The sequence below is a fragment of the Megascapheus bottae genome, chromosome 1, assembly GCF_031878675.1.
Source record: "Megascapheus bottae isolate mThoBot1 chromosome 1, mThoBot2.hap1, whole genome shotgun sequence".
Lineage (NCBI taxonomy): Eukaryota > Metazoa > Chordata > Mammalia > Rodentia > Geomyidae > Megascapheus > Megascapheus bottae.
The window spans coordinates 53123974-53151454 of record NC_143509.1 but is presented as its reverse complement, the minus strand read 5'-3'; the positions used below and the strand labels follow the sequence as shown (position 1 = coordinate 53151454).

At 42.1% G+C, this 27481-nt stretch overlaps 1 protein-coding gene and 1 pseudogene across 8 annotated transcripts in view; one reads left to right on the top strand and one right to left on the bottom strand.

The window, feature by feature from the left end:
- Positions 1 to 11568: 11568 nt before the first annotated feature.
- LOC150069162 (myosin regulatory light chain 12B pseudogene) lies at positions 11569 to 12673 on the bottom strand (annotated as a pseudogene).
- Positions 12674 to 16306: 3633 nt separating this feature from the next.
- Acap2 (ArfGAP with coiled-coil, ankyrin repeat and PH domains 2) overlaps positions 16307 to 27481 on the top strand; it is a 131163-nt gene continuing 119988 nt past the window's right edge. For 2 of the 8 annotated variants that reach the window (XM_090344110.1, XM_090344116.1), the window contains exon 1: positions 16309 to 16654. In XM_090344110.1, coding sequence (XP_090200236.1) covers positions 16602 to 16654 — 53 coding nt within the window. In that variant the 5' untranslated portion in view covers positions 16309 to 16601. Of the gene's footprint in view, positions 16655 to 27481 lie in introns of all 8 variants that reach the window. The other 6 variants (XM_090344105.1, XM_090344101.1, XM_090344124.1 and 3 more) reach the window with 6 other exon arrangements.

Sequence of the window (27481 nt, the reverse complement as noted above, 5' to 3'; positions counted from 1 at the left end):
ATGCAAGATGACGGGTGTCCTCATAAGGAAAACCACACCAAGATGTACACACCCAGGAAAGGTTGTGTGAGGATACAGCAAAAAGCTGATCATGTACAAGGCAAGGGAGAGACTTAGGAGACATCAAACATGCCATCACCTTGATCTTGAACTTCTGGAACTCACAGAACCATGAGAAAATACATTTCTGTTGTTGAAGCCATTCAATTGTGATTCCAGCAACTGTGGTAGACTTACAATACAGCTACTTTTTGAATACTTGGACTGTGTGGAAAATCCTTCAGGTGGTACAGACAGGTCAAAGCTTGAAGATGGTTGTTATTCTCAAGGACCTAGAGTGGACCACGGAGATATACGTTCCAGGATTTGATCTTGAGTCACCAATCCATCTGGAGACTCAACGACAGGGCACCTTGTTCCCCAAGACTCTGTCTAGAGCTTAGGGACAGTGTCTGGTGGCAGGGGCAGCACTGGTGCAGGTGGTGACATCTGCAGTGGGTGGCAGGGGTGCAACATCCTCTGTGGGCTAGCTCCGGTCCATGGTCATTTTCCCACAATTGTCTCTGTATTCCTCAGATACAGAGACCTACCTTTCTGTGACCATTGGTGATTCACTAGCTTTTTCTTTTTTCTTTTTTTTTTGCCAGTACTGGGCTTGAGCTCAAGGCCTGAACACTGTGCTTCTGCTTTCCTCAAGGCTAGAATTCTACCCTGAGCCACCACACCACTTCTGGCTTTTTCTATGTATGTGGTACCGAGGAATCAAACCTGGGTCTTCGTGCATGCTAGGCAGGCACTCTACCACTAGGCCCAAATCCCGGCCCCATCCAGGAGCATTTTGATAATGTTTTTTTTTTTTTTTTTTTTTTTTTTTTGCCAGTCCTGGCCTTGAGCTCAGGGCCTGAGCACTGTCCTTGCACTTTCTCAAGGCTAGAGCTCTACCACTTGAGCCTCAGCACCACTTCTGGCTTTTTTCTATGTATGTGGTACCGAGGAATCGAACCCGGGTCTTCATGCATGCTAGGCAAGCACTTTAACCACTAGGCCAAACTCCCGGCCCTTGATAATGTTTTTAAATGATTTTTATTGTAAATGCTAAATGCAGAGGGGTTACAGATACATAAGTCAGGCAAAGAGTACATTTCCTTTTGGACAATGTCCTCCCTCCCTCACTCTACCCAGTTTTCCCCTCCCATCCTACCCACAAGCTGTAGAGTTCATTTTCAGCCTTGTCCAGTGAGTACTATTGTTGCATTTGTTCATGTCCCCCATTTCTGTGCTTTCCCTTACATTCCCAAGGACATATAGACAAACAAAAAGAAAAGAAAAACGGCAAAATGGGAGGGGGGACTCTCTTATTTCCATTTCCTGAAGTTCGTTTTGATAAACATTATTTTGTATGATTAGAGGCACATACGCATTGTGCCTTTCTGTTCCTCCTTTGGCCTCACTGTGTGTGAGGCCAAGTGTGTGCCTAATGATTTCTATAATTTATCATGCCCTAGTGCATTTTAGATCTAGTTTCTGAATGTGAGAGAAAAGATGTGCAGTTTGTCTCTCCGAGCTTGGCTTACCTCACTTAACACTTCTTCTAGGTTCATCCACCTAATGTTCTAATGACCATGCAAAATTCCATTGTATATAAGTGCCACACTTTTTGCATCTACTCATCTATGATAAGGCATCTGGGCTGTTTCCACAGCTTGGCTGCGGTGAATAGTGCAGCAGTGACCAGAAATGTACAAGTGTCTTTATGGTATCCTGGCTTATTATTTTCTAGGTAAATGTCCAGGAGGAATATGGCTGAATTATAGAGAAGATCTATGTTTAGTTTTTTGAGGAATCTACAGACATCTGTCCAGAGTGGCTGTACTAGTTTACAATCCCACCAACAGTGCAATAGTGTTCCTTTTCCCCCACTTTCTGGCCAATATTTGTTGTTGTTTGAATTTATGATGTTGGCCAATCTAACCGGGGTGAGATGGAATCTCAGAGTTGTTTTGATTTGCGTTTCCTTTATGGCCAGGGATGATGAGCATTTCCCAATGTGTTTCTTTTCCATTCTTTCCCCTTCTGAGAAGTCTCTCCTTAGCTTCTTTGCCCAAGCAGGTCAGTGATTGGTTTATTAGCTTTGGGAGGAGTTAGTTTCTGGAGCTTCTCCTACAGTTTGGATATTAGGCCTTTATCTAATATATTACTAGTAAAGATCTACTCCCAGTCTGCCAGCTGCCTTTCTAGTTTAGCAACTATGTTCTTTGCTGTGCAGAAACTTATTTCAATGAAATCTTGTCAAGTCTCTCTCTTATTTCCTTTGCCCCTGGGACTCTTCAAAAAGTTTCTGTCTATGCCTAAGAGTGCTAGTATTTCTCCTAGTCCCGTTCACAGTGGTTTCAAAGTTTCAGGTCTAATATTGAAAACTTTGATCCACTTTGAGTTGATATGTATGGCTTAGTGACAAAGAAAGATCCACTTTTCTGCATATGGCTTTCCAGTTTTCCCAACACCAATTATTGCAGAGACTACCTTTTTCCCCACTGTGTATCTTTGGCTCCTTTATCAAATATCAGATAACTGTAAGCATAAGGTTTTATTTCTGGGTCTTATAGTCTGTTCTGTTGATCTTTGCATCTATTTTTATGCCAATACCAATCTGTTTTTGTTATTATGGCTTTGTAGTACAGCTTAAGGTCTGAGATTGTGATACCAACAGCACTACTTTATTTTTCTTAGAATTGCTTTGGCTTTTTGAGGTCTTTTGTTGTTCCATATGAATTTTTGAATTGTTATTTATCTCAGTAAAGAACCTCATTGGTATTTTGATGAGTATTGCATTGAATTTGTGGGTCAATTTTGTGAGGATGGCCATGTTTACAATTTTAACTCTCCTGATCCACAAACATGGAAGGCCTTTCTATTTCCTGATGTCAACTTTGATTTCTTTCTTCATATTTTTATGGTTTTCACTATAAAGTTCTTTTGCTTCTTTGGTTAGGTTTATTCCTCATTTTTTTTTGAGACTATTCTGAATGGAATTATTTTCATGATTTCCCTTTCTGCTTGTGCATTGTTGGAATACAGAAAAGCTACTGATCTTTGTGGGTTAATTTTCTGTCCTACTACTTTGCCAAAGATATTCATAAGCTCTAGGAGCTTGGGAGTGGAGTCTTTTGTGTACCTTAGGTATAAGATAATGTCATCTGCAAATAAGGGTAGTTTGATTTTTTATTTTCTAAAGTGAGTCACTTTTATAGTCTTTTTCTTGCCTTATTGCTCTGTTTAGGAATTCTAGAAGTATTTTAAAGAAGAGTTAAGACTTCATTGCTTTGCTTCTGATTTGGGATAGTTTAGTTTTTTACCATTTAGTATGAGGTTGGCTGTTGGGCTATCATACGTAGCCTTTATTATTTTGAGGTATGTTCTTTCTTTCTCCAGAGCTTTTAATATGTGTAGAATTTGGATTTTATCAAAAGCCTTTTCTGCATCTATTGAGATGATCATGTGGTTCTTCTCCTTGGCTTTGTTGATGTGATGTAACTGCAGCTGCTGGAAAAACAGGAACAAACCTAACCCCAAACTACTACCTAGATATATTAAATGTTAGGGCAGAAGTCAGTGAAATAGTGACTAAAAAAAACCTATATATGTAAAATCAATGAAATAAGAAGCTTATTCTTTGGTGAAAAAAATAAAACAAAAAATTGACATCTCTGGATGAAGAAAAGAAGGGAAGAGACTCAGATCAATAAAAATCAGAGATGCTAAAGGAAACAAAAAAGCACCCAAGAAAGTCAAAAGATTATGTAGGATTACTTTTAAAACCTACATTTAAACAAGATGGAAAATCTAGCAGAAATGGATAAATTCCTAGAGCCATACAAACTGCCTAAATTGAACCAAGAAGATATAAATCACTTAAACAGGCCCATAACACACAATGAGATTGAGGAAGTAATACACAGTCTTCCAACAAGAAAAAGACCAAGATCTGGTGAATTCACAGCGAAATTCTACATGAGTTTTATTTATTTTTATTATTTATTTATTTATTTATTTATTTATTTTGCCAGTCCTGGGCTTGAGCTCAGGGCCTGAGCCTTGTCCTTAGTCCTTCTCAAGGCTAGAGCTCTACCACTTGAGTTTCAGCACCACTTCTGGCTTTTTCTATTTATGTGGTACTGAGGAATCAAACCCGGGTCTTTGTGCATGCTAGGCAAGCACTCTACCACTAGGCCAAACTCCTGACCCCTCCTGTGATACTTTAATGTCTAGTTCACTACTCAAAAAACAGAAGTGGTGCTGCAGCTCAAGTGGTAGAGCTCTAGCCTTGAGCACAAAGAGGCTCAGGTACAGACCCAGGCCCTGAGTTCAAGCCCCACAACTGATTTTAAAATATGTTTTGTTCCACATCGACCCATTTGTTAGGAAATGAAAAGACTTAGAAAAAAATCATATTAAATGAAGTAAGCCAGACTCAAAGGAACTTAGGCTCAATGTTTTCCCTCATTTGTCATAATCAGTAGAAACCTTGGGCTCTACTAGCAGAGATCTGCAATAGAGCAAAACCTTGATACATAAGGCCATATAGTATGAAGCTAATTGAAAGGACCTCCAGGATATTGAAACAAAAGCCATATAACGAGTGATTGTTGTCCTTAATGTACTATGTTGTCTCTCATCTCCTTTGCTGTCCCTTGGTTATCTCATATTGTTATAGTATCTCACTTTGTTATCTGATATATTGAATTTATTTGTATTTGGTTATTTGAAATTTGATAGGGAAGGGGGGAAAACCAAGACGGGTGGGGAGGTGGGGGGGAGGGTAATGGGTACCAAGACATGTGAAAGGGTATCAATGTATGTGAATTAATGCACCTTCTATCTGGCAAATATCATGTAACCCTTTTATTAATTACAATAAAAAATAAAATAATAAAAAAATAAAATAAAATATGTTTTGTTAAGGTATATTTTACATAAATTAAGACATTCCGATTTGAAACATACAATTGAGTTTGGATACTTATCTACATCTATACATTTACCACCACAATCAATACATACAATATCCCATCACCCAGAAAAGTTCCCTGATACCCTGTGATAGACAACTAGGCATCTATGATATGTTTTCTGCGACACTTTTGTGTTTTCAAGGATTTCATAGAAATGGAACTTACATATGTACTCTTCTTTCATGCAGCATTTTTTGAAACCCTCATGTTGTTTATCCTATTTTTATTGCTAAGTGTATGCTACCATATGGATGGATATACAATGACTGTTCCTTTGTCTCTTGATGGGTATACAGTTTGTTTCCAGGTTGGAACAGTTCTGAATAAGGCTTCTATGAGCAACTGGCAGCATTTTAAGGAATTGTTTTTTGTTTTTTTTTGCTTAAAGTAGCCAGAGTGTATTTCAGTTGCTTGTTAACCTACAGGCCATGTCTACAATGGTCCTAGCATGGGGTTTAGAAGCAGTTATAAGCATGACATCAAGCCAGTGAAGTAGCCACAGACAGTTCCTGTGTGCCCTGCCAATGAAAGACAGGGACATCACCACAGTATCTTGAGTTTGAGAATAGCTTTTAAGTTCATTTTTAGAGGCAGACCAGAGGCTAACTTGGACAGGGGGAAACTGGTTAGGATGCTATTTAGAACAATCTAGGCAAGAAATAACATAGACCTAAACCAAACCAATACATTAGGGTTTGGAAGAAGGGCAAAAGCTGAAGAGCCAGCAGCAATTGCTACGAGTGGAGATTCAATTAAATGTGTCAGTGATGGGAGAGGAAAACTTTCATGGAAGCTTCTGGAGTTGGGATGTAGCTCAGTGGGAGAATGTTTGTCTAGCTCATATAAGGCTCTGAATCTGGTCCCCAGCCCTACAGAACAAACACAGAGGTTAGGAAATACAAACTAAGAAACATGTTGTTTTGGATATATGGCGTTGTAATTGAGCTGTGACATTTTTTTCTTTCTTTTTTTTTGCCAGTCCTGGGCTTGGACTCAGGGCCTGAGCACTGTCCTTGGGTTGTTTTTGTTGTTGTTGTTGTTGTTTTCAAGGCTAGAGCTCTACCACTTGAGCCTTGGCTTTTTTCTATGTGTGTGGTACCGAGGAATCAAACCCAGGTCTTCGTGCATGCTAGGCAAGCACTCTTACCATTAGGGCAAACTCCTGGATTTTTTTCTTATGATGTAACAAAAGTAAGAAGGTGAGTAGAGGTGGAAGAAGTAGGAGAAGTAGAGTTCACTGAAATGTTAACCATTTGGAACACAGAGTCAGCTTCTATTCTGAACCCTGTTAGCCGAAACCTGACTTCCTACCTCAATGTCTTGACTTATGAGATATAAAAACAATCACTTTTGAAATATTGAATATATCTTTTATTTCTAACTCCACCTATGTTTACTTAGCACTTCTTATATTGCTGGTCTCTGTGCTGTGTCTTGGAGTTACAAAATGAAGTTTTGGCTGGCCCTCAAGTCTCCGTTCTGAATGCTGCCCTTGCAATCACTTATGAGACCCTTGTCCACACCACACCCATAGAAATTCTTAATGTAGTAAGTGGGGATCTTGCATCTACACGAAATAACAAATAGTAAGGATAGAATACAATCTATATAGTTCTGTAATGCAGTTATAAACTACTGATGAATTGAGCACAATTATGTACGTCTTATTTAATTCTCACTCTGCCTGTTAGATACCATTATCTAAGCTCATAATCTGGTGGGTAAGTGCATAAATGTACAGGTAATTATAGGGATTCTAATGAGGAGCTCACTCTGGGAAAGGAATATATCCAATGTTTATTGAGCCCCTGGTAAGTGCCACGTATTGGATTAGGTTCTAGAGCTTCAAAGATGAAAAGAACATAAAAGCACCATCAAGAAGGTCTAGAGCGCCAAGAGTTTGGCCTAGTGGTAGAGTGCTTGCCTAGCATACACAAAAACCCAGGTTTGATTCCTCCGTACCCCGCCCACAGAAAAAGCTGTGGCTCAAATGGTAGAGCTCCAGCCTTGAGAAAGCCCAAGGACAATACCCAGGCCTTGAGTTTAAACCAAGATTGGCAAAAAAAAAAAAAATTTAGGGGTGGGAGCATGGCTCAGTGCTAGCATGCTCGTCTAGCATGCACAAAGCCCTGGGTTCAATTCCTCAGTGGAAGTACATACACAGAAAAAGATGGAAGTGGCTCTGTGGCTCATGTGGTAGAGTGCTAGCCTTGAGCAAAAACTGTCCAAGGACAGTGCCCAGGTCCTGAGTTCAAGTTCCAGGACTGGCAAAAAAAAAAAGCCAGAGACATAAGGGTATACAAATACAAATCTTAAAAGTCAAAAAATGCCTTACACCTTGTTCTAATCAGTTTCTGTACAATGGGTAGGAGAACATCCACAGTACAAAGGAGAAGTCATGTCACTACAATAGAAATGTAGCCAAGGAGATAAAGGAAAAGAGCCACTCAAGCAGAGGAAGTATCACTCACCAAGGTAGAGCTGAGGAAGTAGTCCCTCGAGATGAGGAGAGGGTTTCTTCAAGAATGGCTAAACCCATGGGCCTGAAAATGGAGAGTAGCTCTGAAGAAATCATGGAAGGTCAACTAGTGTCAGGAATTTATATAATAAAGGAGGGTGAAGTTGACCCTAAAGACTTGTCCTTTGAAGCCAAGCATGGATCATCTGGAGGTGAGAAACCTGGATAGGAAAGCAGAGGTTTGGGTCTCCTACTCTGTTTTCAACTATACTGACCCAGTTATTATCTGTTTCATGGAGGGCTTCCATAAGTTTTCATTGTTGTTGTTGTTGTTTCTGAGACAGTCTTCGTACGTAACTTAGACTGACTTTAAATTTGAGATCCTCCAACCTCATCCTCATAAACTCTGAAATTACAGGCATGCCTCATGATATCCAGACTTAATTGACTCTGGAAAGGGGTTATTCATTCAAGGTGGACCCACAATTCCTCAAGAAATTTAAATTTTGGGTCAGGAGATAAAATCTGTAAGCTGCAGTTGGTTGTGTAATCTCGGGAGCTGCCTCCTGAAGCATCAAGTGAAGTAACTTCCATGTCTGCTGATGAAGAAAGCAGACATGGGAAAATGACAGGCAGTGGGAGCATCCAGGAGGCTTTACAGGCTTTGTTTCCAACCTGGTTCAAAGTCCATGGAAAGCCTTGTCATCTGGATTCTGGATAAAACCTGCCCATCTAATCATAAATTGTTTTGATTTAGGGTAACTAAAACTAATTTAAGAAGTATCCTTTCTGATATAGATAATGTATGATATGATATCATTTCAGTCTCATTTCTCCAAAGAGAAAAAAAGCACAATCATTTGTGAGAAAGTTTGAATATGTAAAAAAGGAAGGAGATAATTGATAGACTTGTTGTCAGAGGAGAATGGAAGGTGTGGTGTGCTCTCTTAGTTGGGCGTGGCAGGAAGAATTGTACCTTTCTATCTGGATAACTCATAAAGAAGGTAGGAATATAGACAAGAATGTGAGGTTCCTAGTGACGCTTTGGTTTGTGAAGAGTCAAAGGTATTTACAGAGCATGAGAGGGGAAGGCCTGTAATATCACAGCCATTTTGGGGGAGGGGCCTGAGCCCCCCAGAAATAGACTCACCACCACTCAGTGAACAAAGCTAGGAGTCAGTTTAATAGCCCAGTGGCCACTTTCTACCTTCGGACTGATAGAGAGCAGCCCCGACCCTTACTGGGGCTGAGCTTTTAAAGGTAAATACCACAGGCAGGTGGTAGTCACTGTATGATGTCACCTTAGGATGCTCACAGTCAATAGGCACAAGGATAAAACCACATACAGGTGGTCCTAAACCACTCGCAGGTGGTTGAGCAGGTTAAGCTTTTTTTTTTTTTTTTGCCAGTCCTGGGCTTGAGCTCAGGGCCTGAGCACTGTCCCTGGACTTTCTCAAGGCTAGAGCTCTACCACTCGAGCCTCAGCACCACTTCCGGCTTTTTTCTATGTATGTGGTATCAAGGAATTGAACCTGGGTCTTGGTGCATGCTAGGCAAGCACTCTACCACTAGGCCAAACTCCCAGCCCCTAGGTTAAGCATTTTTATAAAAACAAAAAGAATTTGGCAGCTGAGCCTGCCAGGTTACAACAAGCCACAGTTTGGGGGAGGCTTGAGAAGAACAGCAATTGCACCAGTGGCCAGACATCTGGCCACACAAATCAATCATAGAGAAAACTGGAGATCCTCAGGACACAGCGATGAGTGCAGTACTAGGTCAGCCTCAAAAGCCCTCTTTCCACTGCCTATCCCCTTTAAAGTATAATCAAATCATCATTTCTCTGCTTTATTATTTTTCCCCCAATGATTTCCCACTGTTTTAAATATGAATTGGTAAGGCTTGGTGGTAGAGAATGTGCCTTGTATGCTAGATGCTTTTGGTTCAATCTTTGGCAACACACACACACACACACACACACACACACACACAAAGAGAGAGAGAGAGAGAGAGAGAGAGAGAGAGAGAGAGAGAGAGAGAGAGAGAGAGAGAGAGAGAGAGAGAGAGAGACCTATGGTTTTGCTCAGCAACTTGAAGTGAGGAAAGCAGAAAGAAAATGTTTGGATTGTTCCCCAGCTGGGGGTGTGATGCTGCAGAGAACAAGGTAGGGTGGAGGAAGGCAAGACAGGGTGGATACCAACTGCCTGGGTGATTAAAAAAATAAAAATAGAGTACTGAGATGGGGGTGTGAAGGGAATCTAGGGGAGAGAAAACTGGGGACATCTAGGTTGAGCTTGTATGGGCAGTCTTCTGGATAAGACAAGGTTGAAGGCTGGGACTGCTTTTTCTTTTTTTTTTTTTTGCCAGTTGTGGGCTTGAGCTCAGAGCCTAAGCACTGTCCTTGGACTTTCTCAAGGCTAGAGCTCTACCACTTGAGCCTCAGCACCACTTCCGGCTTTTTTCTCTGTATGTGGTACTGAGGAATCGAACCCAGGTCTTCATGCATGCTAGGCAAGCACTTTAACCACTAGGCCAAACTCCCGGCTCTCTGGGACTGCTTTTTCTGAAGTGGTGTATTTTTGAAACAAATAACCTTTCTATAAAGGTAAAGGTGTTACCATTCCCCCCACAAACCTGAAATCTGAAGTTGTATTTAGATTTTTTTGTTTTTGCCATCTCCCTCACATAAAGCACATTAAGCTGGCCATCAGATCCTTTTTATTTTATTCCAGCCCCCCCTCCCTTTCTGTTTCTTTCTTTTTTTCTATTTTTTTTTTTTTTTGGTGCCAGTATGGGGCTTGAATTCAGGGTCTGGTCCTGGGCACTGTTTATTAGCTTTTTCTTTCTAGTCTGGTGTTCTACCACTATACCACTCAAGCCACCTCTCCATTCCTTAGGTTTTTGGTGGTTACTTGGAAATAATGAGTCTCGTGGACTTTCTTGCCTAGGCTGGCTTTTTTTTTTCTGTGGGTTGTGGGGCTTGAACTCTGGGTATGGGTGGTGTCTCTGAGCCCTTCAGCTCAAAGCTACTGCTCTACCCCTGGAGCCTCAGTGCTACTTCCCCTTTTCTGATGGTTAATTTGAGATAAGGTCTCAGGGACTTTCCTGCCACAAAGTAGCTCTTGATCACCATTGCATTGGTTGAAAACATCCAAACTATTTACAGATTTAGTCTCAGTTCTAGTAACTCCTGTTCCTTCAACTCGCGAATCAGTGTCCTTCACAAGCTTAAATTCTTTTAGTGGCTTCTGATTGCTTGAAGATACACTTAGCATGGCAGACAAGGTATTTTGTTATCTGGATGTAGTTTCCCTTTCCAGCCCCATTTCTTATTTCTTTCCCAAAGCTCTATCTATTTATAGCTCTTGAAGACCAAGTGTTTCTCTTTCTTCCATGTGTTTAGTCACATAATTCCTTGTGACTAAAGGAATCTTTAGTCATTTTTGCTTGTATCTCACTTTTCCCCCCCAGAGTTGGTCATATCTGCAAGAGATTTAAAACTCCTTTTATTTCTCCAGGTGAGTAGCCTCACACATGCTACTAACAGAGACCATATGATAAGTTCTGAGAACTCTAGAGGCAAAAGATTGTTAATTTCAGTCTTATACTTCAAAGTCTACAATAAAGTGGAGTACATGCTCAGTGGATATCATTAAGTGAGAAAGAATGAGTGGATGTTGGTGTCATCTTAGCTGGTACTGGGTGGAGGACTTTGAGTCAGGGGTTAAAGTCTTAGATGAATATGAGAGGTTACAGCTATTTTATGGGACCCAGCTGTTATTATTATTTTAGAGAATATGCCTTGTCTACTACTTAGCTACTACTCTCATGCAGCTCTGATTTCTACACTTATCCCCATAATGATTAAATTGAAGTGAATGCATCCCTTTATTAGCTTGCCAGACAAGTGCATCTGTGTGGCCTGAAATAAAAAGATGAGATGGAGCTGGGCGTGGTGGCTCTTGCCTATAATCCTAGCTACTCAGGAGGCTGAGATCTGAGGATTGCAGTTCAAAGCCAGCCTGGGCACTAAACTCCATAAGATTCTTATCTCCAATTAACCACCAGAAAACTGGAAGTGGCCCTATGGCTTAAGGGGTAGGGTGGTAGCCTTGAGCTAGCGCTGAGGCACAGTGCCTAGGCCCAGAGTTCAAGTCTCGTGAACAACAACAAAAAAAGAGGTGGGCTATGAGAATTCTTTTCTTCTGAGATTTGGAATTTGGGAAACAGATTGAAGTACGTAACAACTCTAGGAGTTCACGTTGAACGGATATATCAAGAACTAGCAAAGAATTATATAGCAGAATTTGCAGAGTGGCCCTGAAATTTATTCTTATCACTTGTTCAATGTTTCTAATATTTTTTTATCATAAAGTTTTAATTATGGTTCAGAAAAAATTGAGTGAATAACATTCTCTGAAAAAATCTATTGACTTTGTGTGGACTGCAGTTACTTGGGGGAGGGGATGGGACTACTGATAAGTTAAATTACCCCATTTTCTATTCTGAAAATGACAGTCCCAATTCTAGTCTGATTATAAAGATACATGTACCCAAATGGCTGAGAATAAATACAAAACAAGAAAGGCAAAAGCTGTATAGCTAAGGGCAGGCAATAGGCTGGAAGAGAAAATCTCAGAAATACCCAGAGCGGCAATGAGGAGCATTTGGCTGGAATTTGAAGTTCTTTTCAGTCGTCTTTGTTCTTTGCTCCGTGTTTGAGGATGTGTGTGAACTCAAGGTAATTGAAATTGTCCTTTTTGTCAATAGGGGCTTCTCAGTACAGCTCCTGCACGTCCTCGTCTGTGAAGTGATAGCCCACGGCTGTCAGCAGCTCCCGCCGGCAATCCTCCTGGATGGGGCCAGTTGCTTCTTCCTCAAATCAATTAAAAGCATTTCTGATGACATCTTCAGGGTATGTGCCATGTAACTTCTCACCAAACATGGTGAGGAACATGGTGAAGTTGATGGGGCCTGGAGCCTCATTCCCCATGGCATCCAGGTACTCTTCCGTTGGGTTTTTCCCCAATGAGGCAAGCCTAGTGTGCAAATCTTCCTTGTCAATGAAACCATCTCAGTTCTAGTCAATCATGTGGAAGGCCTCTTTGAACTCCTGGATCTGAGACTGGTCAAACATAACAGACAACACTGGATGCTGCGCGTTGAGGGCGCTTCTTGGTGGTTTTGGCCTTTGCTCTTTTGCTTGGTGATGGTTAACTCCCCTCACCACCCCCCACCTCCCAGCCATGAGAACCCAAACTCCTCGGCAAACCCAGCGTGACCTACCGCACCACCCTTCTCTACTGGGAGCCACCAAAAAGTCTAATATATTTTTTTAAGTTGCCAATATTTGAAAACAAGGAGATTTTTGCATTAAAATTTTGGCTATTAGGTTTTTCTTGTAAGCTTTTCAGTAGAGTATGTCAAAACCTGACTGGAGCTGAGCAACACTCGGAATGCATGCTGCCTGTAAAACACAGCTGTTACCACTCTACACTGCTTACGCTTGACCAGACTTATCCATCCAGATTATTCACTGGACTCTGAAATTGTCTCATAATTAAGCTTCAGTCAATTGCTGTGCCTGCTGAGCCTCAAAAGTGGTCTGAAAACCAGGCGGCAGAAGCAGCTAGTAGCGATGATGTATGATGTGCAAGCCAACTTTACAGGAAAGAAAACCCATACACAGAGGAAACTTGGTAAGGTGTAGGGGAAGGAGGGACATATATAGAGAGACTCTAAGAGAGGAAAATCCAGAGATACCTGAGGTCCTGCACTTACCAGTTCCAGAACCTTCCAACTAAAATTCTTTCTTTCTGCCTCTCTTTGTTTCTATTCCTTTTTTCTTTCCTTCCTCCCTCCTTTCCCTTCTCCTTCTTTCCTTTCCCTCTTTTCCTTATTTCCTTTCTTTCAACCTTGTTTCCTTTCTTTCCTTCCTTCCTTTTTCCTTTCCTCTTTCCTCCCCTCCTTTCTTCCTCCAACCCTTACCAACCTTTTTCCTTCCCCCCCTCCCTTCTCCTCCCCTCCCCTTTCCTTCCCTTTCTTGTACTAGTACTTGGACTTCAGCCTCAAACTCTTATTCAGCTTTCTTGTTCATGGCTGGCACTACCATTTAGTTGACTTTCCTGCCTAGGCTTTGAATCATGCCTCTGATTCCAGCTTTTTGCTGGATTTGTTTGCCTGATCTGGCTTTTGAACCTCTCTTCTCAATTTCATCCTCCTGGGTAGAGAAGATTAATAAAGGTGTGAATCAGTGACACATATCAGGTTGAACTTTTAAAATAAATAAATAATTTAGACAGTGCTTTGCTATATACAAGCTAGCCTCAAACTAGAGATCCTTCTATGAAGTTAAGTTTTAAGTTTGATTTCCAAATGTCATTTTTGACACCTTCAAAAATGCTATTCTGGGGCTGGGAGTGTAGCCTAGTGGTAGAATACTTGTCTAGCATACATGAGGCCCTGGAATGGATTCCTTGTTACCACATACACAGAAAAAGCTGGAAGTGGTGCTGTGGCTCAAGTGGTAGAGTGTTAGCTTTGAGAAAGCCCAAGCACAGTGCCCAGGCCCTGAGTTCAAACCCCAGGACTGGCAAAAAAAATTGCTATTCTGTGATAAGATATCGAAACAGTAAGTTATTCTGTATATGGATTAGTTGTTAGAAAGAAACTAAAACTTCAATTAAATGTAGTAGAATGACTATTTTTTTGGTAACTTTAGTACAGAAGTTACAATACTAGAAAAGGTTGGCTTGGCCAACTAATGTATCTAAGGAGAGTAAACACTTAAGAGTTAATAGTCTGTAAGCTGTTAAGAAAAGCTATACAAATTATGTTAATTAAAACAAAAAAGAAGGATGGGCCCTGGTGGCTTATGCCTGTAATCTCAGGAGGCTGAGATCTGAGGTTCCGGATTCAAAGTCAGCCTGGGTATGAAAGTCTGAAAGTCTGAGAGACTCTTATCTCTAATTAACCACAAGGAAACCTGAAGTGGTGCTGTGGCTCAAGTGGTAGAGCACTAGCCTTTAGCTGAAGAGCTCAGGGAGAGCACCCAGGCCCATAGTTCAAGCCCCTCTACAGACAAAGAAAAAGAAAAAAAAAGTCAAGTTTATAACCACAGAAGCAACATAAGTAATATGCTCATATTCTTTGAAATACATACTAGCATTATACTGTTACTTTTTTTTTTGTTGTTGTTTTTAAAGCAGTACCCTCATTTGAACTTAGGGAGAACCTGGAGCTTGCTCAGCAGGTGATCCAGGCCTACCACTTAAGTAATGCCCACAGCTCTGGTTTGTGTTGGTTAGTTTGGAGACAGAGTCTCATGGATTTTTCTGCCTGGGTTGGTTTGAACTGTGGTCTTTTGAATCAGCCTTCTGAATAGATAGAATTACAGCTAGTGGAACACTGCTACTTCTATCTACTGTTACTTTCTGAAGGTACAGAACCAATCAAAGTGTAACCATAGAGTACAGAAAACAGTACAAATTTCTGTGCTTAGGGTTAAAGGTTGTATTAAGATTTGCAAAAGTTAGAGGACTCTGACTTAACATTTGATTATAGCAAGGAAGCAGAAAATGATACAATGATAACAATCATTATTCATAGCTTACAATGAGGCACTGTGATAACTGGACAATTTTATCAGATCAATGATGTTATTTTTAATTTAAGGTGGGGAAGATAGCAGATACATCTGGGTAGTTTAACTCCATCCAGACTGTCACAAAGAGCCACTATGAAGTGAGAATATCCTATGTGTTTTCATAGATACATCCAAACGTTAAGGTTAGCTTAAAAATATCCATTGAAGGGCCAGGAGTTTGGCCTAGTGGTAGAGTACTTGCCTAGCATGCACAATGACCCAGGTTCATTTCCTCAGTACCACACACCCACAGAAAAAGCCAGAAGTGGTGCTGTAGCTCAAGTGGTAGAGCTCTAGTCTTGAGAAAGCCCAAGAACAGTGCCCAGGCCCTGAGTTCAAGCCAGGACTGGCACACACACACACACACACACACACACACACACACACACAATCCATTTATGTATAATGTATCTGTTGTGCCTTTTTTTTTCCCCTCTTCTACAATCAGTGGCAATACCCGCCTCGCAGAATTGCGAGGTTGAAGTGTTTCTACAAAAAGTGTGGCTCAGAGTCATAGGTGTTGCACAGTGAAGTAGAAAGGTCCTGTTTTTCGGAACCCTAGCATCTTAGAATAGTCAAAAACTACTAAGAGAAGAGGTAGGTGGAATGGCTTCTGCGGTTTGAACAGCTGTTCCTCCACACCAAAAGGCCTCTCTCTCACCAATCTTTCCGTGAGTCCTAAATGTCAGCTCTTTCAGGAAGTTGTCTCTGCTTACATAAAAAGATGTCTGTGGGAGCAATTTCCAAGTTAGTAAGCGATAGAGTCAATAAGTGAAACATAGACTCCATGGCTCCGGCCTCAGTTTCTCTAAACTGACAGGAGGTGGTGGCTTAGTTACGTCTTCCTTTTATAATTTCTGTTTTTGCCATCTGAAGAGGAAATCTTTTCAGACCTGCAGGAGGCGGCTCCTCGGCGCTGGCAGCTCGGCAGGGCGGGGCTGGGAAAACAGAAGAGGCGGGGGCTGTGGGGGGGGGCGGGAAACGCTGGGCTCAGCCACGTGACTTCCTTCCCAAGGAGCCTCAGCTGCCGGCCTCCCAGCAACCGCTGCCTCCCGCCTAACAACGGCCGCGCATCCTGGTTGGCTCCTCCGGTGCGGTTGTGGCAAGGAGGTGACTACGGTCGCGACGCTCATTGGCTCGGATTGCCGTCGTTCACAGGCGAAGCCCCAGCGCCCGCAGGCGGTCCTGCCGGAAGCCCCTCCCATTGGCCGCCGGGTTTGTGGCTGGCTGGCTACGACTGTCACTCTGGGGCCGTTTCCCCGAGGCCGGCGCTCAGCTGGAGGCGGGAGGAAGAGGGGCCGGACTGGGGCCTGAAGAGCCGTCGCCGTCTCCGAGGCTGCTATGACCAGCGGGCGAGGCGCCCTCCGCAGCTCCGCGTACAGCTAGTCGCGGCCGCGCGCCCGCCGAAGCCGTCCGGGTCCCCGGTGTCTCCGCTCCCGCGGCCCGCTCGGCTCTCCCAGCGCCGCCCGCCCGGCGAGGCGGAGGTGGGATGAAGATGACCGTGGATTTCGAGGAGTGTCTGAAGGACTCGCCCCGCTTCAGGTAAGCGGCGCAGCCGCCCGGGGCTCGGCCGGGGTCTCCCCGGAGCTGCCTCGCCCCGCTGCGGGGCCGTGAGGACCGGCGGGGCCGGGAGCGAGCTGGGCCTGGCCGTCCGCGCCTTTCGACGGGGCCAGCCGCCGCGGTCGCCGCCGAACACCCAACGAAGCCACCGCGGCCCCCCGACCGGCCCTTCCCGAGGGACGAGGCGTGGCCGGGAGGGGGAGCGTCGCCGCTTCGCGCTCCCCCCTCCCCGCGTCCCCGGCTTGGGGTGGAGTACCCGGGTGGCCGGGCGCACCTCCCTTTGGCTTGGGGGAGTCGGGCCGCTACCGTGTTCTTGAAGTCCTTTTGCGGGCGCGCGCTTCGCCCCCTTCCTTTTCCAAGGGGCTCTTCCTCTCCCCTTCCTTCCGCTCCGTCTGGATTTCCACCCCCTCTCCACCCGCTCTCCAGCGAGCGTGGCAGCCGAGCGAGCGTTCGGGGCATCCTCCGTGCACTCCACTTGGTTCCTCTTTGCGCTTTTCCGCCCCTCTTCCTCGGGGGTGGGGGTGGGAGGAAGGAGTGGGGGGCGATCGGGGACATCTGCTCTCTGCTCGTCTCCCTACCAGAGTGGCGCTCTGGAAAGCACTGGTGGTTCATTTGTTGCGAAGTCGGGGTAGGGGGCTGTCACCGAGCGCGTTCCGCGGACCCTGATCGGTGACTGCTTTTCCCTCCGCCTAAGCTCTTTGGAGAAGAAAAGGCTCCCTAGGTACTGGGGCTGCGGGGTGAGGACTGGAGAAACCGAGCTTTTCTGTTTTGAGAACGGAAGTAGGAGGGCCCTGAAGATTGCACTTCTGTTCCTCTTCCAGCAGCCTCGGCCCTGAAGGAGCCTGGATTACTGTCGGATGCTCCCAGTGGATCTGTCACATGAAGTGCTCTGGTGGCATTCTGATTCACACGGACTGCCCTGCTTCCCATGTGAGAAGTGGTAGTCCTCAGGAGGTCCGGGATGTTTGCTCTTTCTCGTTCTAGCGTTGTAGGAAACTCTTGTATTTTTTTTTTTTAAGAGAATGGAGTTTTTCTAGATTGTAATTTACAGTCTATTGACAAGGGGGTAGTGTTAGGTCTTAAAATAAGACCTTAAGACTTCCGTTAGTGTAGTTACTTGCGAAAGGCTTCCCCAAGCCGTGTGTGTGTGTGTGTGTTCGTGTGCGTGTGCGTGTGCACTCATCTCCCTGCCAAGCCTGGGTTGTTAATTCTTCCTTGGAACTAACTGTTCCCGGGCTTATCACTGTTCATTTGATTTCTCATTCTTTCAGTGAAGAACAGGGAAGGAAGTGAAAATGGAAAACGAAAAAACTTTTTAGAGAAGTTTGAAGTGCACTTTGTCTCTGATTGGTGATCCTTCCTGGCTGTTAATTTTAATTGGAACCTAGAGCTATTGCTTGGTTTGGTTACTACACTTGATTTGATTACTGTTCTTGATGATAAGTTTGGCACCTTTCATGATCAGAGCGAACATAAAATGGGGAACATAAATGGATTGTTTAGGACGGCCTTGTATATCCAAGACAGAGTACCTTAGAGAGTTCTACTACTATGGGCAGAAAGTTCTATTAATGTTATTTATTTATTGCCAGTCTTGGGGCTTGAACTCAGGGCCTGAGCACTGTCCTTGAACGAAATCTTTCCTCAAGGCTAACGCTCTGCCATTTGAGCCACAGCATCGTTTCCAGCTTTTTTCTATGTATATGGTACCGAGGAATTGAACCCGGGTCTTCGTGCATGCTAGGCAAGCACTCTACCACTAGGCCACACTCCTGGCCTCCTCCTTAACTCTTTTTGCTTACAGCTATTCATTTACCACTTGAGCACAGCTCTACTTCCACTTCTAGCTTTTTTGTTGGTTAATTGGAGATAAAATTTCATGAACTTTACTGCCTTGGCTAGTTTTGAACCTAGATCCTCAAATCTCAGCCTTCCAAGTAGCTGGGATTACAGGCATAAGCCAATACCTGGCATTAAACATGTTATATGTACTCATATGAGTACAATGCATCTTGATCTATTGTGCTGTCTTTACCCTTATTTCCTATTTTTATTTTCCTTTACAAATGAATATTGTAGCATTTAAATTCAGTATCTGGTACATGCGTGTAACTGCAAAAGGCAGATCTTGCTAATGAGAAATTTACCAATGTTTGAGTTTAAAAGTTTTCCTGTTAAATGATAAGGAAATGAAGGCATGTGAGGATACTGGTTCAAATAAGGAGAAGAAAACATTGTGGTTGCAACATTGTCTTTAATAATTGTAATAAACATTCTAGTGAAAGGTTATTTTATTTTATTTTTTAGATTAAAGGACACACATTTCACTGTGTACTTTTGGAGTTTCTTAATTTTTTTTTGAACATCAGAGTAAAATTAGCTTAAGGTCAAAACTTGTACTTTGAAAAATCTATAAGGCTGTAAATGTGTCTAAGAACTTTTTTTTTTTTACTGGAACTTTACATTGTGACTGACATTCACTGAAGTTAAATTTTGGGCACTAAATTATATGTAGTTTAGAACTTTGTGGAAGTGGCTCAAGTGGTAGAGAGGACTAGCCTTGAGCTGAAGAGCTCAGAGTCAATGCCCAGGTCCAGAGTTCAAGCCCTATGACTAACCATCCCCTCATCCCCCAAAAAAAAGAAAAAAAGAAAGAATTTTGTAAAAATCCCAACAGGTATAATGAAAGGGGTGACATCAAGGAGAACACACTGTATTCATAAACTGATTTGTTGAATGGTAATTCCTTTGTACACCTACAGTTAGAAAGGTACTAATAGTTGGAAGGCTGAATAAATGATCACAGGGCATGCCTTTGAAAGTTATACATGCCCCCTGGTCTACTCTTCTTGCTGTGCTTTCTGTTCTCAAGGTGTGAACTATCTTTTCCACATGCTTTTTTGACCACAGTGTCCTGCTTAGGTATCTGAGGCCAAGCAGCTTATGGATCAAACCCTCTGAAAACATGAGCCAAATAAATTATTTAAGTTGTTTATCAGGTATTTTGGCCACAGCAGTGTGAAACTGATTAATACAGAAAATTGGTATCAGAAAAGTTGGCCCATTGCTGTGACTTCACCTGATGATGTGGGTTCAGAAGAATTGGTTTGTGGGAAGAATCTGGAAGAGCTTGGGAAATAGGGCTAGCGAAGCCCTCAGGTGTTGTAAGTAAGGGTTAATAAGTGATTCTGGTGAGAGCTCAGAAGACCAGAATTCCTAGAATAAAACAGACAGTGAAGATTCATCAAGTTTCTGGTGTAATTGAGAACTGTATTGGTAATTGAACTAGTAGAGACCATTCATACTGTGTTCTAGCAAATGATTTGCCTGTATTTTGTCTATGATCTATGATTATAGGATGCTGAATTTAAAGGCAATAGACTAATTCCTGTGGCAGGAAAGTTCAAGGCAGTTCGGCATTCACTCTGTTATAGGTATTAGTGACTGCTTTTAGGTAGTTTTACAATGAGAATAGAGAGCATATATCAAAGCAGAAAAATTTGAAAAATTCAGAAAAGCCAGTGTAAAAGATGGGACTAAAGAAGACATAGTTTCTGAAGAGATCTTTGCCAATAAAAAGAAGCCAACACTTTACATTGGAGACTGTAGGAAAGATACCTTGAAGGCATCTCAGGATTTGGTTAGACCCCAGTTATTACAGGCTCAATGGCATGAAAGAGTGATCTTTGTAAGACTTTGCCTTAATGGAGAATGCCTCTGGGTCACCTTGCTCACAAAGGGAAGCATGGGACAGTGTTTCTCCAGGATTCTGTTCACCTCATTTTGCTGCCCAGAGACACTGCAGCCAAGAGGGCCTGTCTACTGCTTGAGCTGGTAAGTTTAACTCTAGTTTCTCAGGCATGTAGAACGCAAGAGTTGGGAGATGATGGAGCCTCCCATTCTAACTTCAAAGAATATATGAGAACCCAGACAATGTGTGGCATCATTAATGTCCCTGAGAGGGATCTGTGTAAAGCTGTGAAGGTGAAATCTTGGTTGCAGTGGAGACCCCAGGATGTTGGAGATTCTATGAGTGTGAAATACCTGCTAACAACAGCTGACATTGAGTAGAGCCAGCCCACGTGGGCTGCAGTCAAGCAAGGCTATAGGGGCAGGACTGCCCAAAGCCCATTGGCATTCATATCACGACACACTGGATGTTAGGCAGGACCACAAGATTTATTTGCCCTACTGGAGTTTTGCCCTACTTGTTTTGGTTTAATTCTTCCTTGTTATTCTCCTCTTCCTTCACTTTGGAATGGGAATGTTTTGCTTTGCCATTATATATTGGAAGTATGTGATGTCCTTTTTTATTTTACAGGGGCTCACAGCTAAAAGTTTGCCTTGAGTTTCATGCAATGTTTTGGATTTTTGAACAGTGTTAGAACTGTTAAAGATTTTGGGGGTTTTCTAACTGAACTAAATACATTTTGCATTATGAGATGTCCATGAGCCTTTGGGGACTAGAGGCGGAATGTTATGAGTATGGTATCGTCCTCGTAGGCTCATGTGTTGAATGCTGGTGACTTTGTTTTGGGAGGCTATAGAAACATTGGGAAGTGGGAGTCCAGCTGCAGGAAGTAGGTTCCAGGGGTTGTGACTTTGGAAATTATCGTGGTTCCTGGTCTCTTTCTGTCTTTTCTGCTTCTGTTATGATGTGAACAATTCTATCATGCCCTCCTACTACAATGTACCAACACCTCTGAAAACATAAAATTCCTCTTTCCTTAGGATATTTGGCTTTGCTATTTGGTATTGGTGACAAAGTAAATGACACATATAGTAAGAATGATCCTTCTTTCTCTGAAATTGTGAAGATGGGAAAAGAGATTTGTGCTAGTTTTGTGCCTTTCCTCAGCCTGTAAAAGTTAAGTATATATATCTATTTTATGCTTAGCTAATATACAGATGACTTTGTAATTGGTGAGCGTAAGGCATGAACAGAGAATGTGTTGATGGCAATGTGTTGTGGTAGAAAGGGTTTGGCTTATAAAAAGAGAACCCTTGAAATGACTAGTGTCTAGCCATTTCTTGCAAGGAAAGGATTACATATATGTATGTTTACATCAAGTGTATGTTTAGATTGGAAAACGCAAACCTGGAGAGTCTGATGAAGAAACTGCCACATTTTTAGTGGTGTGGAAAAAGTTGAATAAGGATTCCATTCAAAGCAAATCTTTAGTGATGAAGCTAGACTGTTCTAGAAGAAGATGCCCAACAGAACCTGCATTAATAAAAGCATAATGTGGATACCAGAATATAAAACATGGAGGTAGTAACTTCTCATTACAAAATCCAAAGTATAACCTATTGAAAATTTCCAAATATTGACTTTTGTTTCGGATACCCAGATTTTGATATGATCATTTTCAGTGATTCAGTATTACCTGAAGCAGATTAATAGCCTATCACTATTTCACATGCCTATGTCATTCATCTCAGTTCCCTTTGTCATGTAAGCATTTTGTCATCTCACCTCATACGAAGAGGAAGTATGACTATAGTATATTTTGAGGGGTCATATAATAAAATTTCTAACAGTGCGATGATAGTGGTGATGATGATGATGATTCTCTTACTGTGCCCAAATTGGCAGTGAACTTGTGATCCTGCCTCATCAGTAATACTTTTTTTTTTTTGGCCAGTCCCAGGGACTGAATTCAGGGTGTGCACTGTCTTTGGGCTTTCCTCAAGGCTGGTGTTAAACCACTTAAGCCAAAGTAACACTTCTGGCTTTTCTGTATATGTGGTACTGAGGAATCAAACCCAGGTCTTCATGTATGCTAGACAAGCACTCTACCACTAGGCCAAACTCCCAGCCCTGTAGTAATACTTTTATAACTGTGTGTGTGTGTGTGTGTGTGTGTGTGTGTGTGTGTGTGTGTGTATGTGTGTATGTGTATGTGTATGTGTATGTATGTGTGTGTTTTTCCACTTTCCAATTGAGTATGTGATCAAGCTTCACATTGGGTTGCTTTTTAATTGCCTTTAGCCACTTGTATGTTGTTGAGTCAGTTACAATTCATCTCTCCTTGGAGCAATTTTAACTGCTAAGAAAATTTTTGGCTATTATGACATTAGGAGAGATCCCAGTTGTATCTGAGACCTTGCTTTAGGAAGGGGCTAGATATGGTTTATATTATATTAAGGATTTCTGTAGATCGTCATAAGGAACAGTGGGAAACTAGATGTGACAGGTTCACATTTTCATCTTTCTGGGCATATTATTTTAGTGTATCACAGTATAGAACAAAAATACAATATTTGCCAGACTTCCATGCCAGATGCCCGTAATCCTAAGCTCAGGAAGCTGAGATCTGAGAATTGGAGCCAGCCCAGGCGAGGCAAATCCAAGAGAATATTATCTTCAATTGATGAGCAGAAAATGCTGAAAGTATAGAGATTTGACTCAAGTGATAGAGAACCAGCTGTGAGGAAAAAAGTGGAGCAATAGCTTATTCAAGCCTCAGTACTGGCACAGGGCACATGCATATGCTTTTGATGGATCTATATTTGATATTTATATATCTGATATCCATGTATATACACATCTATACATACATATCTATATTTATATCTGTATCTATAGCTACATACCCTTGAACAAAATTGCAACAAATTCTCAGTCTGAGAAAGTTAACCAGGAAATAGGTATGAGATAATAAGTTGTTAATATATAGTAATGTTAAAGAGATTCTGTTCAAGATTCTTATTTGTTGGAGATAAATAAAAGTAACTCTGGGATTTGTTTTAAAGAACACCAACAATGAAAGGGATAGGACTATAATAATAATAAGTTTTGGATAATTGTGGAAGCTAGGTATTGGGTAACAGGAGTGTATTGTCAATTCTCTATTTTGTGTCTTTGATTAATTCCTGAAGAGGTTAAAAAAAGAAAATTATGCCAGGTGTAGTGGCTCACACTTGTAATCCTAGCTGCTCAGGAGGCTAAGATCTGAGGATCACAGTTCAAACTGTGGGCCTGGGCACTGTCCTTGAGCTCTTCAGCTCCAGGCTGGTGCTCTTATAACTTGAGCCATAGTACCACTTCCAGTTTTCTGGTGGTTAATTGGAGATAAGAGTCATGAACTTGGGGGGGGAGGGAAACGGGTACCAAGACATGTGAAAGGGTATCAATGTATGTGAATTAATGCACCTTCTATCTGGCAAATATCATGTAACCCTTTTACTAATTACAATAAAAAAAAAAGTCATGAACTTTCATGCCTGGGCTGGCTTTGAACCTCAGACTTCAGATCTCAATTTCCTGAGTTGCTAGAATTGCAGATGTGAGCTACCAGCGCCCAGCTGAGGAATTCTTTATATAACATTGCTGAATATATATACCAAAAGAACTTATTTCTAAATATTTCATAGGCAAAGAACTTTTAGCAGAAATTGCTTTTGAATCTCTTGAAGTCAGATGTCTTAAGGTATTACATAACATTGCTCTTACAGTATGTATTTAAAAACCTTAGTCTTTTAGGTATACCAGAATGCTAGCTATGACAGTAGAAAAATTCTGTACAAGTTACAAAACTGTTAAATTCAAACCATCAGTCAACAATTGTAGAACGCAGTTGTAGTTTTTTTTTTTTTGCTTATCAATTGGCTATTGTGTTAGTGTATAATCTTTCCTATGATTACAACATTAATGCATTACTAGTGCTGCTTTACTATGATTCCAGCAGATGTAAATAAACAATGACATCTCTTTTGATTTCACCCCAGCAGCTGTGTCTTGGTCACAGGTGATAGAAATGCTTAATTTTAAGTATAACTATGACAACAGTATTGTGAAAGTAGAGTTTGATCCCAAGACTCACACCTATTCAGAGAAAAAGAAAAGAAAAAAAATAATGTTTTTGTTTCTATTTTGTTTAACATTTCATTGATTGTTTGAGAAGTCATACATGTAGTCAAATAGACAATTCTTTTTTTTTTTTTTTTTGCCAGTCCTGGGCTTGAGCTCAGGGCCTGAGCACTGTCCTTGGACCTTCTCAAGGCTAGAGCTTTACTGATTGAGACTCAGCACCATTTCCTGCTTTTTTCTATGTATGTGGTACCGAGGAATCGAACCTGCGTGCATGCTAGGCAAGCACTCAACCACTAGGCCAAACTCCCAGCCCCTCAAATAGACAATTCTTAATCTGACATGTAAATAAAAATAATCTGGGAGGTTTTTGTTTTTTTTTTTCAAACTGTGTTTTTGTAGCCCCTGCTCCAGGCCTGAATAAGAGCTTTTAGAGGCAAGTAGGTCCCATTCATAGATATTTTGACAACATTTCTATGGGACAGGAGTGTTGCCTAGTGGTAGAGTGTTTGCCTAGCATGTACAAAGCTCTGGGTTTGATTTCTTGATGCCACATGCACAGAGAAAGCCAGAAGTGGCACATTGGCTCAAGGGTAGAGTGCTAGCCTTGAGAAAGCACAAGGGCAGTGCATATGCCCTGAGTTCAAGTTCCAGGACTGGAAAAAAGGTAAAAAAAAATGTCCATGTCTTTGTGTGTGTGTGTGTGTGTGTGTGTGTGTGTGTATGCATGTATGCATGTGTGCTTGTGTGTGTGTGTCATAGGGCTTGAACTCGGCCTGGGCACTGTCCCTGAGCTCTTCAGCTCTAGGCTATCACCCTACCCACTGAGTCACAGCCCCACTTCCTGTTTTCTAGTGGTTAATCAGAGATAAGAGTCTCAGGTTCTTTAGTGCCCAGGCTGGCTTTGAACCGTGATCCTCAGATCTCAGCTTCCTGAGTAGCTAGGATTACAGGCATAAACCACTGTGCCCGGCTTCTGTGTCATTCTTATGAACTTGCAAGGACACTGAAGGTCTCAGAATTTTTCATTAACAAGTGTAAATAGATAACAAGAAAGCAAAATGATTTTTATCCCCTTTCTTCTCTTTTTAACTTAATATTTCTCTCTCTCTCTCTCTCTCTCTCTCTCTCTCTCTCTCTCTCTCTCTCTCTCTCTCTCTCCCTCTCTCTCCCTCTCTCCCTCTCTCCTTCTCTCTCCCTCTCTCTCCCTCTCTCTCCCTCTCTCTCCCTCTCTCTCCCTCTCTCTCCCTCTCTCTCCCTCTCTCCCTCCTCCCTCTCTCTTCTCTCCTCTCCTCTTCTCTCTCTCTCCCCTTCTCTCTCTCTCCCCTTCTCTCTCTCTCTCTCCCTTCTCTCTCCCTTCTCTCTCTCTCTCTCTCTCTCCCTTCTCTCTCTCTCTCTCTCTCTCTCTCTCTCTCTCTCTCTCTCTCTCTCTCTCCCTCTCCCTCTCCCCCTCCCTCTCCCCCTCCCTCCCTCCCTCCCTCCCTCCCTCCCTCCCTCCCTCCCTCCCTCCCTCCCTCTCTCTCTCTCTCTCTCTCTCTCTCTCTCTCTCTCTCTCTCTCTCTCTCTCTCTCTCTCTCTCTCGCCTGGACACTGTCCTTGGACACTTTTTGCTCAAGGCTAGCACTCTGCCACTTGAGCCACAGCTCCACTTCTGGCTTTTTTTTTTTCCCCCTGTGTATGTTTCACAAAGGAATCAAACCTAGCCAAGCATGCAAGGCAAGCACTGTATGACTAGGTCATGCTCCCTTACTAATTATATTTATCTCAGTAGGTACAAACAAGATATAATTTTTACTGGTTATTACAAGTATTCTTTATTTTGTCTCTGTAAAACAGGGAGTTTTCAAAATCACAATCTGTATTCATTAAAATATTTCTACCAAGGAAATGATGTGAAGACATTTGTAGTTGGCTTTGTTTGTTTTAGCAGAACTGGGGTTTGAGCTCAGGGCTGTTTGTTTGCCTGGTTTGCTTTTGCTGGGGCAGCTTTGGTTTTTGTTGGTCATTCATTTGTTCATTCATTCGTGCATTCTTGAAAGAGTATTCAAATGCCTAGAAATCAGAAGAGCAGCATAATTGCTCCTTCTGTCTTTAAATTAATATTGTAACACAAAAATTATTCCAAGTAGTTCACTAGCTATTAACTTTATTAAAGTTTTATGATTTTCCTAATACAATTTATTTTAGATTTAGCAAGAGTCTTCTAAAACAAGACTATATTTTTGTGACTTGATAGCTTTTTCTTGGAAAACATAAATGTTTTCTCTAGTGTTTTCAAATTAAATAGCCCTTCTTCCATGATTTTTTTGTTTTCTTTGTGCATTTCTTGGGGTGCATTTCTCTACTAGTTGAGCCATGCCATCATTCTTTTTTGCTTTTGTTATTTTTTGAATAGGATCTCACTTTTTCCCAAGCTAGTCTGGTCTGGATTTCACTTCTCCTATTTACACTTCTTTATAGGTGAGAAGACAAGCCCATTCTCCCACACTCAGCTTTTCATTGGTTCATGTGAAGGTCTTGCAACCTTTTTGTCTGGGCTCGGTTTTACCTATGGTCCTCTTGATAGCAGCCTTTCAAGAAGTTAGGATACAGATGTGAGCCACCTCATCCTGCCTATATTTCCCTTCCCCTCTCCTTCCTTCACCATCCTGGAGCTTGAACTTAGGGCCTAGGTGCTATCTCTGACCTTTATCCCTTTTCCTTTGCTTAAGGAAAGCAGTCTACCACTGAACCATGGCTCCACTCTGACTTTTGGGTAGTTTATTGGAGATTGGAGACTCATGGACTTTCCTGCCTGGGTTGGCTTCAAACTGCAATCCTCAGATATTAGCCTCCTAAGTAGCTAGGATTACAGGCGTGAGCCCCCCTGGCCTGCATTTTGTTTTTGATATAGGGTTTTGCTTACTTTTTCTGCACTGGCTTTCAACTCATGACTCTCTTGTCTTCACCCCCTTGTAGTTGAGATTATAGACATTCATTCCCCACATAGTCAAGCC